This window comes from Ascaphus truei, chromosome 14 (assembly GCF_040206685.1).
Source record: "Ascaphus truei isolate aAscTru1 chromosome 14, aAscTru1.hap1, whole genome shotgun sequence".
Taxonomy (NCBI): Eukaryota; Metazoa; Chordata; class Amphibia; order Anura; family Ascaphidae; genus Ascaphus; species Ascaphus truei.
This window is the reverse complement of record NC_134496.1, coordinates 31,987,712-32,001,942: the sequence shown is the minus strand read 5'-3', so window position 1 is coordinate 32,001,942 and position 14,231 is coordinate 31,987,712. Positions and strand designations below refer to the sequence as shown.

Genomic DNA, 14,231 nt, shown 5'->3' with positions numbered 1-14,231 from the left:
TCACTGCTTATTAAAAGTAGAAAAGCACCGCAGGATTCAGAGTGTTCTCAGGATGAAAATAAAGGCAAGGCTGTAAAAAGGCACCTGCACCCTTGAATGACCCCAATGCCTGGGTAATAGAATACCTGCTAATTATCCTGGTTAATTGTACTCCCCTTGTATAGATGTGACCTTGTTCCCTTCCAATCACTCTCTCCTACAAAAGCTGAAAGAGAAATCATGCCTCTCTTTTTTTCCGCTACCACCATACTCGACGTGTAGGACAATAAAGCATTAACCGTGTTGTAAATTTTTACTACCTTTGGCTAGACTTCGCCTTTTGTTCAATGCTTCACTTAGGATCATTTCCTAGACTCCTTTTCACCTTCACTATTATACTCACAGAAGCAGTTACTCTTCCCTTATTTATTTTATTACACTTTCAGACATCTTCATCTCCTCACTCCTATTTAGTACTTTGACTTCCCTTATTTGGTTTTCACACTGTCAGCCCTTCTCAAGATCCCTTGTTAGACTATGGCACAGTTGTTCTTTGAAGAGTGGGATCCATGTTTTTAAGAGGCAACCCTATTGAAGTGTAGGGAGAAAGACGGGGATCCCATTAATATATATGATGTATGCAATAGGAGGTCTCACTGAAGAATAGAGCAAAAAACAATTGGTGTTATCCGTGTGGTGATTAAATATAATCAGTGGTATTACTTAGAATAAGAAAACAGTGATATGAAAGTGCTTAATCCACTATACAAAGTGCACATAATACAATAATTGTGAAGTGATAAGTGATCAAATACACCCTAATAATACATGTAAATTTGCAGCTCAACCCCTAATTTCATCACTTTTCACAATAATTGTGTTTTCAATGTTCGTTCTAGACATCTAATTTGTATTTTAATTTTCCAATGAAATGGCTAGTTAGTCTATACATATGTATCACTATCTAATATTATAATTATATCAGAGCTGTCCGTTTTAGTCTGGATCTCAATTGCAGTCCTCCAATGAAAAGGCTAGTTAGGCTATATATACACACGCATTGCAGCCTATCATAGACACTCCTGATGAAACCTCGTTAGAGGTGAAACGCGTAGAGTGTATCCTGCAAACTACCGAGTGGAAGTCTCAACACAGCGTGACCTGCTCGTTCTTGGACCTGTCCCCTGCTTACCGTCCGGGTATTGCACCCGCACGCACAGAGACGGGCGACGTGAGCCCAGCTGAATGCACGAGTGAGGAAGACCACTCCAGCTCCCAGTTTCAAGCCGTTGGCGTCTATCAGTATGATCAAAATGCTGTTATCTACTTAACACCATGTGACTGTACCTGCGGATGTTCCTGGCACAGCGCCACATAGAAACCCTCACTGAAGAATATAATGTGTGTGAAAGGGAGATCCTATTCAAGGGTACTGGGTATTCCCATAGAAGTATATGATGAAACGTGTAAGGGGGAACCCATTAATATATATGTGTAAGGAATCGGAGAGCGCGTCCCCCGCAGCGCACTCCCTCCTTACCTGATATCTCGCACAGCCCCGCCGTCCCTATGGCGCGTGCTCCTGCAGGAGCTTTTCTGAAGTCACGGAGTCTGGCTCCGCCCCCGCTTGCGCTGCACATTGTCGCGTGGCGTGCACACGTGATGCGTGTGCACCACTCCCAAGCAGCGTGTCAACGCTCGTTATCATGACCACCTGTCTCCTGTGTCTGTCTCCCTATCAGTGCCTCCGCGGAGGCCGCGCCTCCGCTCCGCCCCCTCTCTCATTGGTCATGCTCCCTCATATATGCTCAGCTGTGCCACTTTGGCTGAGCATAGTTCCAGTTAGCGCTGTTCTCCCACTTCCTGGTTCCTTGTCCTGCCTTGCCTTGTCTCAGTTGCCTTGTTTCAGATTGACCTCCTGTGTACCGACCCGGCTATTACTTTGGACTCCGCACTTCTGGCTTACCGACCCGGCTTACCTATGACCTTCCGCATCTCTCCAATCCTGACCATGGCTAACGGACCTCTACGCTCCTACTGGCTCCAACCCCTGACCATGGCTAAATGGACACTGACCATTCTACCGGCTCCTACCTCAGACCTCGGCAAGTACCAGACCATTCTACTCGCTCCAATCCTGACCCGGCTGCCTGACCATCTGCACTCCAGATGTGCTCCTGTGGCTGTGGGTGGCGTTATATCATTCCCACCCCAGTACCGGGGTCCCGCCTTGTTTGTGGTGAGCCCAGCGTTACAATATGATGTGTGCAGAAGGAGGTCCTATTCAACGGTATTGGGTATTCCCATAGAAGTATATGATGACATGTGTAAAAAGGTAATCCCGTTGAAGTGTAGTGTGTAAGGGGGGATTGCGTTGAAATGTATGACAGGTGTTAGAGGCTGATTGTGATGGAAATGATACACAGTCAAGCTAGGAAATACGGTTGAACCACTATTTTAAAGGCTGATATATAAACACATTTCAGACACAGAGGGTTTAAACATGGCTGCACAGTTGCAGAAACATACTGGGCATTGAACACTCAGACTGCAATCACTGTTCTTTTTTAATCCCTTCATACATCCCATGAGGACCGATTACACAGTTCCCCGCAATTAGCAGGCCGCAAGTGGATACTAATTTGTCTAGGCAGCTGATAGCAGGGGTGAGGTTGTTCTAGATGGAAGAAGACTACTATGTAAACCTGGCCCAATGTCCCCTAGAGATATGCAGAAGTGGCATGAACATCGTAAGGGTCCTGTAGAGTGTTCTGTTTGGCGGAGGATGTTGTTGATAACAGGGGTTCTTAAACCTTTCTGTAATGGTTTAGAGGCTTTGCAAGCGATGAAACAAATCGCAAAAAAACACAAATAACCGCAACACAATAATACAATAATGCAGTGACCTACTGTATAATAAACAGTCCAGAAAAGGGGATTGCAGCTCCCTACCTGTATAATGAGACCCCAAATAAACCAAAGAAAGGAGAGCAAAAAACTCTCAATCAATGTGATTACTGGTAGGCTGTGAGTGTGATGTAGTCTGTGAGTGTGAGGTAGGCTGTGAGTGTGAGGTAGGCTGTGAGTGTGAGGTAGGCTGTGAGTGTGAGGTTGGCTGTGAGTGTGAGGTATGCTGTGAGTGTGAGGTATGCTGTGAGTGTGAGGATGGACCAGTAGTATCCTCTGTCCTCCTCCAGTAGGGAAAACCAGATCTCCTCTAGCTAAACGCTATCAGATAAGAAAGATAAGAGGCAAAACATGGTGTTAAACTGAATTTAAGCAAATAGGCGCAGGCACTCATAGATTGCACTTACAAGATGTCCATCTATAGCAAGCCTTGTATAGTGTTAAAGGGACACCCTTTAACACTACCCAAGGCTTGCTGTACACGGACATGTTGTACACTAAGTGCAGTGTATGAGTGCCTGTGTGTATTTGCTAAGATACAGTTTTACACCATGTTTTGCCTCTTATCTTTCTTTGAAAGAGCTGAGCTGCTGCTCATGAAACCTTTGGCGGAGCCGCCAGTGTGGGGTTCTATGGAGGACAGTTGGGATTTGAAGCTGGGTGTGTCAATTGAAGAGGGAAGTAGTCACAGGACTCAGAGAGAGAGATGCCTACAGTGACATGAATGTAATAAATTGTTTAATGTGCCAAGTTGTGCTAAGTTTTCATCCTGCTTCTCCTTGGGGATTATGGTGAAGGTGTCCTGGCTGTTATTTGGTGAATAATTAGATAGATTTGTGGAACCATGGAAAAGGGGGAATCTTACATTTCCATATCATAGACTAATGTTGATAATCATTTGGAGGAGCACCATCATTACACAAAACACTGGTTCACTATATATATATATATATATATATATATATATATATATATATATATATATATATATATATATATATATATATATATATATATATATATATATATATATATATCCATATCTGACAATCAGCCTTCAGAGAAAGTAACAGAGAGTATTCTGTAGGACAACCAACTTCTTCTAACCAAAGCCAAGAGAGGAAGATAGAAGACCACCCGCAGAGTGGATAACACTTTGGCAACCATCAATACATTTAGACACCTGCTCCTGTCGATACACTAAAGACATGTTACCAAGTGCCAGCTGCTGTTCTTACAATCAGTATACACAGAATGGAGAGGGGCAGAATAGATGGAAGGCATGAAAAATATACTTCTCTGTGTGTTTCTTTAATCATGTTAGTAAAACCAAGTCACTGCTTACCCCTTTTGCTGCCATATGGGACCGCAACACATCTAGCAGCGAGGGCAGCCCTAACCTACATATCAAAATGAGAAAGAACAAGAGAGTTTTAGAGGGGGTTCATCTGGTTTAAGATCCTTCTCTTCGGGCTTCTGAGAGGCTTTAATGGGGACACTGATTACGGAGAGCATAGAGGATTTGTTGTCAGATATTTCTACAGGGAGGGCTTTATAGATCTGTATATTTCTTGACTTTTCCAGAAAATGTTTGCTAATACTCTTCCCTTTAGAATTGAGGTCATTATGGCATCTGAAAATAATAGCGTTTACTGGTGCCCACAACATGGGCCTGTTTTAAAACTCAATAATGTGATACTGTATACACACATACATGAACTGTATATATGGGTACCGAATATATATATATATATATATACATATATAAATTGAAAAGGCGAGGTAACACACCTTAGATAAGGAAATCATGGCCAATGCAGGCCAGTGTGTGCATCATATAGAAGACACATATAAAGATTATAATTCACCATACTCCGGAGAATGGGAAAGGAAACACAGCGCACCAAGCCAAATATACAAAAATCCAACATTTCGGGGCAAACTCGGGGCCCCTTCATCAGGTGGAAATATATTCTGCACAGTAAATCACAGAGTTTCCATAACATTCACTAACTATTCGGGATCTAAATATTGTAATATACACCAGTATATCCCAGTCCAAAAAATACACACACAGATATGTCAAGCTTTATAACACGTTTTTTCAACGCTTAATTAAAAGAACCACAGTTACAATCACATATTTCCTCTATGCTGTGTTTAAAAAATGGAGCCAGCTCAATCTCCAAAATGGAAGATATCCACAAAATATTAGTCGAACATTACTCTCGTTTGATGAGAGATCATTTTTGGCCTCAGAAGATGACAGTTTTTACAAGCATCGGTGTGACTTGGTGATGAAGTAAAAAAATTAGTCACCATGTATATTATATTTATGTGTCTGTTTGTATGGATATACACATCTATAAGCATAGGCTGGGGTGAGATGCAAAGCCAGTAAACCCACTCACAGACATGTTTCAACCTTGATGGGTATCATCAGTGTGAGGTTGGTTGCTGGCTATGCTGGTTTACTGGCTTTGCATCTCAACCCAGCCTATGCTTAAAAGCTGTGTCTAAAGCAGCATGCATTGGCTTAAGGGTTGCTCGTGTAATATGAGCTTGAGACAAAAGGTGGCACTGTGTGCTCATTTGCATGTCATTTCCCAGAATCCCTTGCTGCAGTGGAAGTGCTGTGTGCTGGGTGATAATGGTGAAATACAGAGTTGCAGACCTGTCTAAGACATGCAAATGAACATACAGTAATATTCACAGTTGCTATATGCTTTACTGTGGAGGGTTTTTGTCACATTTTTTACCCACCATAACCTCAATAAGTATATATAAATATATATACATAGTTCTATAAGGGACCAGCACACCTACATAAGTTTAAATGTGGTTTATTGTGAAATGATCAATGTTTCAGTGTGCAGCAGGAAAGACCTTTCCATGAAAAGATGTATATGTATGTATGTGTATGTGTATATATATATATAGGGTTGCAGACCTGTCTAAGACATGCAAATGAACATACAGTAATATTTACAGTTGCTTTATGCTTTACTGTGAAGGGTTTTTGTCACTTTTTTCACCCACCATAACCTTAATAATAGTGGTGAATACCTAGTCTAGTCGCAACCAGCTTAGCCATTAAGACCAACCTCACACTGATGACACCCATCAAGGTTGAAACATGTCTGTGAGTGGGTTTAATGGCTTTGCAACTCATCCCAGCCTCTGTCTAAAAGCTGTGTTTAAAACCGCATGCATTGGCTTGAGGATTTGCTTGTGTAAACGAGCTTGAGACAAATGGTGGCACTGAGTGCTCATTTGCATGTCATTTCCCAGAATCCCTTACTGCAGTGGAAGAGCTGTATGCTGGGCGATAATGGGGAAAGACAGGGTTGCAGACCTGTCTAAGACATGCAAATGAACATACAGTAATATTTACAGTTGCTATATATCTATATATATATATCTATATATATATCTATACTGTATATAACAAGTCGGTTGCAGGGCACGCTTAACTTCAGCATAGGCATTATAGTTTCATTTGCAGGCGGCCACAATATCGAGAGTATTTTTAGATAAGCAGAAAATGCAAGCTCTCCTTGGAGAATGTATTCAATGGGGAGCGCCTGCATTTTCTGCTTATCTATATATAAACAAGTACATATACCGAAAAAAAGAAGTATGGACAGGTGAATGCTGGTTACTACGCGGAGAGACAGGAAAAATAATGAATGCGTTAGAAAGAAAACAAAAGTCTGTGACATCATAACATGGGTGGAGAAAGTAAAATGGCGGTGGGCCGGCCATATCGAAAGAAGAAATGACCATCATTGGAAAAGGATGGGGCTCGACTGGATTCCAAGGGATAACAAAAACCAAAACTATAACAAAACGTGAGATTGGAGAATGAAGTTAGAAAATTTGTTGGAGCAGTAGTGGATCGACAAGGGATGAAGATGATGATGTATATGTGTTTGTGTGAGCATGCCTGTGTGTGTGTGTATGTATATTTATAATCGTTTATTTAGGAAGATGGCTTCACTCTGTATATTAAGCGTCCTATAGAGCAGGGGAGCGCAAACTTTTTGTGCTGCGCCCCCCTGTCTTCCCTGCTGCATCGCCGGCGCCCCCTCCCTACCTTAGAGCTGCGTCAAGTGACGCTGCGGGGTCATGTGACATCATGTCACGTGACCTGCGGCGTCATTTGACGTGTGCGACGTCACATGACCCCGCAACTTCATTTGACACTGCGTTGTCATGGCAACGCGTCACAGAGCGGCTGAATCTGTGTAAGTAAAGTGTTGCAGAGGCCTCACGCGATCCCCCGGCATTTAATTTAAATGCTGTGGAGAAGAGCGTGGGGCCTCTGCAATGGCCTGCGCCCCCCTCCCCCCCCCAGCAAAATCTCCCGGGTGTTCATGCTAGATATGCAGGAGTATCCAACAAAAAAAGAAAACTGAAGTATTCAATATGTAAGTGTAGCCAGGTTCCCCCTGCCTGTCAATCCCCCTCACCTTGCTGGCGATCGCGGGGGCCGCCGAGCTCAATGGCGGTCCCGTCAGCCGATCGCAAGGTGGGAGCGGTGAGGATCCTGCTTCAGGGGGGTTGCCGGGGACGCGCGCGGCCGGTTGCCAGGGCCGCAATCACGTTGCGAGGGGTCCCGGCGCTCATGAAGCAGGGTGGCAGGGCACCGCCATTCCCTATGTGTTCACGCATGCGCAGTGAGTCCCCGCATGCGGCGGCCAGCCAGGGACATTGCGCATGCGCAGTGATAGCGCGCGAGAGGCAGCCAATCAGCAGAGGGCTCTGGAGAGGGACTACATATCCCATGAGCCTACGAGCGCCCCACATGACCCCAGGGAGCCAATAGGGCTACAGCATCTCTCTGCAGAGGAGATTAGATACATTTTGCGGGCTCTGAGCACGTTAGTCAGTCGGCGTCAGGAGCAGCTAGGGGAAGGAGGTAGGGTGCAGGAGTTAGTGACTCCCTGCACTAGGCCAGCAGCCCCCTAGGCCCCAGATAGCCCTGAGTCACCAGTAGCTTTGAGTGTTTCAGGGACAGGCCCCAGGTTAGGGACCCTGCCCCTTTTTATCCAGAGTCAGTGAGGGACACAGCGGACGCTGCGCGTCCATCCAGAGGTCTGGGCTCAGACCTTCGCTGTCGCTGCAGCAGCCATCCAGGTGAGATCGCCCCGGGCGGTAGTTCCTGTGGTCAGCTGTCATCGGATCCTTTATGAAGCTCGTTGGCAGGCCTGGGCACTGGAGTGCTCGGCAGGTAACCATCACCAAGTGCACCAACTATACTATATTATACTCACACGGGACTAGTGGCTGCACAGTCACACATATCTATCTCACGTGAAGGGACATATTGTGTGGGGTTACTGGACACGGGGTAGGATCATCCGGTGAAGGAGGTAGCGTCCTGCGAGATGCAGTAGTGAGTGTCTCCTCTAGGGAGGGACACCTGTTGATTATTTGCACAAGTACGTTTGCACTAGTAAAGTCATTGGTTGTTTTACATGCTGTGTGTGGAATATATACATATTGTCCTGCGACGAACCCCTCCCCCTCTTGTGGGAGCCATTGCAGGTGGAGGCGCTGCACCGAGTACGAGGTTACTCATATTATTCATACATGCCCCAGGCTCCCCCCTGGCGGAGGTTTATGCCTCCTGTGAGCCTAACAGGTAAAGCACCACACCTGGTAACATTAGGTTCCCCGCACACACACACTATATGCGATTGGGTGGGGGAATACTCGTTACATAAGCTCCGGACAAATTAAGTGCAAAATAAAGGGGTGTTTTTGATCCATAATACACGGTTACCCAACGTTTCAGTCCCCCCTGATAAAGGTCCCTTTGGGGACCAAAACATCAGTAACTGTGTGTTATGGGTCAATAAACACCCGTTTATTGTGCTCTTACTTTGTCCGGAGCTTATGTATTGAATACTTCAGTTTTTTTTGTTTGGTGTGTGTGCATGTGTGCATGTGTGTGTGCGTGTGTGTGTGTGTGTGTGTATGCGTGTGTATGTGATGACAAACTAAAACATGCCGTTTTGAAAGATGGATATATCATCTTGAGATGGAATAACAAAGAAATAATTACATTTTAAGTCATTTAGCAATACCCCACAGAGAACTGCTAGCATGCCAGGTCTAGACGTCAGACCTCATCAATCCATGTCAGTTCTCTAACCGCTACACCTCACAGCTCCGGCGCCCTTACGCGTATCCCCCCTGGGTTCGTCAAGCCATTTCACAGCAATTGATCCATACAGTAAACTATATAGCGCTCAAAACTGCATCGCAGGTCCCTGCCGAGCAAAGGAGTAAAGACTTCCACAGCAGACTGATCATCTACATAGACACATGCAAGTTGACGGCAGATAAAATAACAACTTGACCTCAGACTCGGAGCCTATTTGATCCTTGGCTTTCTTTCACATGGATTTTTAAACTCCCTTACTGCAGGGGTGGACAACTCCAGTCTTCAAAGGCCACCAACAGGCCAGGTATTAGGGATATCTCTGCTTCAGTCAAAGACTGAGCCACTCATTGAGCCACCTGTGCTGAAGCAGGGATATCCTTAAAACCTGGCCTGCTGGTGGCCCTTGAGAACTGGAGTTGGCCACCCCTGCTTTACTGTATTAGCCCATACCATAAGAGGCCATTCCAAGGATCCACCACCCTTACCATGAAGAAGTATGTCCACACATTTCCCCTGGACCTCCCACCCTCCATCTTCAGAGTGTGACCTCTTGTTCTTGGATTCTCTTTCTCTTGCAAATGCTTCCCTCCTGCATCCTGCTGAAACCCTTTATGTATATGAACGTTTCTATCATATCCCCCCTTATCTCTTCTCAGCTGCTCTTGTTGAGGTCCTTCGGACTTTCTTGATAAGCTGATAAGTAGCCATGGTTGTTGTCTCCATCTTAACACCTCCATATAACAGTGTCAGACTATTAAAGTAGCAATCGTCCACAAAATGTATTGTATTTTTCTAACGTAATAAAACCCACGCTGTTCCTAGTTCCAGCCGGTCAAAATAGGCTCCTACCTCCTGGTACTTCCAGTCGCAATGAAAGGATGTTCTAATTTGGCTGATTGGGTAACCATTAGGAGATGATATCGCAGCTTGCTTTTGGGGAACCATATTTATAGATTTTTTTTGTGACAGCCCAGTTGACCGCCATTTTGACCTCCCGTACAAGTATTCTTGTCCGGAAAATGTGGTGGCTAATTTTGAGGCTACAGGGGGTCCCTGAAAATGGGAGCTGTGCCAATGAAATCTGCTGGACTCCCCTCAGCCTTCAAATTAAGACCCGTCCAAAAAAACGAGCAGCACAGATTGCTGCTCTAAGAAGAGTGGGACTCTTAATAACGTTTGATCTGGTCTACGTTTTATATGCAGGAGCAAAGCCCCAATATAAGCACAAATCTGCAGCCTTCCAGGATCAGCAGTATATGCCAGTACATGTGTAAGTGTGGGTATCTGTGTATCGTTGTAGATATGCAAACCAATGTATATCACTGTGCATATCATTATTGTTGTGTGTAGACTAAGGGGCAGATACATTAATGTCTGTGATAGGTTAATCTAAACTACCATTGACTTGAATAGAATGTAACGCCTATTTAAGTGTTTTAAACCGTAATCTGCATTAATGATCCTCTATGTGTATGTGTGTTTCAGTGTGTATCAGTGCGGTGATATGGGTTTAGTGTGTCTGTATCAGTGCTTCTGTGTATCAATGTGTGTGTGTGTATCGTGTGTGTGTGTGTGTGTGTGTGCGCGCGCGCGCGCGCGCGCGCGCGCGTGTGTGTGTGTGTGTGTGTGTGTGTGTGTGTGTGTGTGTGTGTGTGTATCAGCGTGTGTGTGTGTGTATCAGTGTGTCAGTGGATTTGTGCAGTGATTAAAGAGCATCAGGTGCATTAAGGGTCTGCGGCTATAAAACACAGAAGGAGCCCTTAACCCTTCAGTGCAATTTCTCTGCAGTGCACTGGTGACTTCCCTGGAAGCAAAGGGGTTCAAGTGATGCTTAAAATATTTACACTGGGTATACAGTATGGGAAAGTAGATTGTAAAACCTGGTCACATTACATATGTATAAATATATTACTGTACTGTGTTATAAATGCCTTATTTTATAATATACAGTAATATATATTCTGTAAAGTGATGTGTACATGTTTGATGCTATATAAATGCTATATATAAGAAGTGGCTCAAAATGTTTGCAAAAAGTAGTGCTACCGAGCCTTAATCCGAGGAATTCTCAGCCTGTTAAACATTGGGATTCACGTTGGCGCTAGATCATTAAAACTCTAAGAACAGATGAGGTAGAATTTTTTTTTAGCAAAGTCCCCGTTTCCATATCATAAAAGTGGAACTGCAGACCAGCAAATAAAAAATAGTGGTACCTTTGGTTAATGAATAGAAAAGTAGCACTATATAATTAAAAACATAAATATATATGTGTATTTATGTAGACAAACACACACATATATACGTTTATGTATCTATCTATTTATATATAAATGTGTGTATGCACTATACAGTAGGTCCAAGAAAGATGAACAAGATTGTCCTGTACTGTTCCAAATGAACGGAACCTTACAGCTGACAGTGCAGACAATCTCAGTGATATCTCTCTGTGTCTCTACAACCAGTCACAAATAGTACTTTATAAATAATAAATTAAACAAGGGGACACGTGAGATGTCCTACCCCCTTTTCCTCTTGATAAGGCACAACACATTGACCAAGGAAGGAAATATGTTTATCTGTATTTGCATGTGTTTGTAATATATATATATATATAGTAGATGAGGTTGAAAAAAGACATACGTCCATCAGGTTCAACGTCCATCAGGTTCAACATATGCCAAATTTAGACGACAGATACTTTATCTTATGTACGTACTTACAGTATATTGATCCAGAGGAAGGCAAACAAAAACCCCAGTAAAACATCATCCAATGATTCTCATAAGGAGAGAAATACATTCCTTCCTGACTTTAAGAATTGGCAATCAGATTACTCCCTGGATCAACATTATATATATATTTCGGGGGGGAATGGGGGTCCACTGGGCAACCTGGGAAAACAATGTGGCTCCAGGATCAGGGCTTAATCCGCTAGTCAATAGAACAGCTTTAGCATCACCGGGAAATGACATCGCAGGTTTCTATTGGTGACCCCAGGGGTCGCGTTTAACAAATATCGTGCCCAAACAAATATGTCTGTATCCAGGGAGTCTCTGAACATTGGGGGACCACCGATGGGATCCTGGGGACCCCTCCGGTTCAGGAAAGGTTCAAATAAATACATTTTTAAAATGACCAGTTATAGTACAGCAATTACAGTTTTATCTGGATAAAATACCCAAATATGTAGATGGGTTTTAACTTGCCGTGTTTTTGACTACAGTATATATATATATATATATATATACACAAATGTTTTCCCTCAATATACTTAAATAACTCTCCCTATATTCCAAGTCAGAAGAGTGCATACATTACACATATAGTAAATACATGCACTCATCTGAATAGGAATATAGGAAGAGTTCATTACAGTAAGTGTATTGAGGAAATAATTTTTTCATATATATACAGTATACTTTTTTTTTTTATATATATATATATATATATATATATAATGAATTTACAGTATATGTGTGTATATATATTATATACACACACTTTATTCAAAAAAGATTGACGCTTCTGTCTTCAACTTGGACCTTTATATAGGTACAGAATATATATACATATTCCTTAATGCACTTTAGAACTGTAATCTGCATAATATAGCCAGATAGTCCTATCCAGGTCTGCTTGCTTCTTACCATAAGTAATATAAAACCGGGAAATGTAATTTATAATGAAGAGAAATGCATGAAATAGATTTTGGTAAATAGCCTACATGACACGATAACTGCATTAAACAACTGAAAAATAAATATCTTTGCTCCTTTGATAGGCTGAGTCATGGTAGGACAAAATGTAATTAATTATAGGGTTATTATGTCTTTGTAATGCTTAAATGGCCTGCATTGCATCTTAGGCCAAAAATAGTTACCAGGTCACAACTCTGTCCCAACCAGCTTCAAAAGTTTTCCCTGTAAATGTTTGTAGTTTAGGGGGTGTTTACTGAACCCTGTCTCTGCCTTATCTTCCCCTCACCCTTCCCTCTTTTCTTGACTACACTCTAGCAAAGAGAGAAGTGCCAATCTGACCCCAAATCCAGATCCTCCATCCCTAGTTGTAAATGAAACCCAAGGAGACCTGTCTACAGTGACTTAAAAGGGATTTCCCATTTAAAAGCAAGATGTAGCATACTGTATCACACTGCCTGTATGTTACCTTGTACTGATATATGTGTATGTGTGTGCTTATGTTGTGGGGAGATTATATATATATTGCTCATTCTCCCACAACATAAGCACTTACATATAGGGCCATGGGGGCTGGAACTAGGGATGCAGGGGGTGCTGAATCCCCCTAGATAGACATCCCTCTTGGGTTTAGGCATTTCCACCCACCCCCCTTGGGTTTAGGAATTTGTACATTATTGTAATGTGTGTATGTTACCGATTACTGATTTTGTATGTACAGCCCCCGCTGCCCCCCCCCCCCCAAAAAAAATAGTTTCTGCACTACTGCACAGGGTTGTTTCAAACCTTTGCCATTGACAGCACAATTGAGTGTAACAAGTTCACTGCTGACACCAGTATTAAAGGGCATCATACGGCAACACACAACACACAGAACCCCAGCTAGCTCATTTTAGGAACCCCTGAGCCCCCACAAAATACGATGCTTTGGCCAAAGGGTTAAACTAAATGACCCTTTTTCAAGAGGATATATAAGTATTTTACTGTGTGTCTTTGTCATATTGGATGTAGCATTTGGGCTTCTCTGTCGCTTGCTGTGTACATACGGCAACACGGCACCCTGCAGCCACCTACCTTCATTGGACGGGTAGGTCCTCAGAGCCCAGGTAGGTAAAACAGAGCCCAGGGTGGCCACGGCAAGGTAAATCCACAAGAAAGACATATCGAGGCTGCGCGTGTCGGAGCTGCGTCCCCGTGCAAAGTTACAGAGATGTAAAGAGGGAAGGGACCGGGGAGAGGGAGGGAGAGAGAGAGAGAGAGGGGAGGATGCCTGATCTACAGTGCGAGAGCAGTGGGGTGGGCAGGCTTCAAACTGTAATTCAACGCACACGCAGCTTCTATGGGAATTCTGGTGTTCCCTTAACCCCTCCCCATGCTTCATTCTTCTATTGTACAGCCGCTGTCTTTTGCAGCTTGGCAGGAATGTTGTGTGAATTATCCTTCCAAGCTTGTTTCCTATGCATTGTTCTGAACAAGAC

General features: G+C 43.4%; 1 protein-coding gene across 5 annotated transcripts in view; it reads right to left on the bottom strand.

Moving 5' to 3' along the window:
- LOC142465905 (ephrin type-A receptor 3-like) overlaps positions 1 to 14,019 on the bottom strand; it is a 183,031-nt gene extending 169,012 nt beyond the window's left edge. For 2 of the 5 annotated variants that reach the window (XM_075570339.1, XM_075570340.1), the window contains exon 1: positions 13,828 to 14,019. In XM_075570339.1, coding sequence (XP_075426454.1) covers positions 13,828 to 13,915 — 88 coding nt within the window. In that variant the 5' untranslated portion in view covers positions 13,916 to 14,019. The remainder of the gene's footprint in view (positions 1 to 13,827) is intronic. The other 3 variants (XM_075570336.1, XM_075570337.1, XM_075570338.1) reach the window with 2 other exon arrangements.
- Between the last annotated feature and the right edge of the window lie 212 nt (positions 14,020 to 14,231).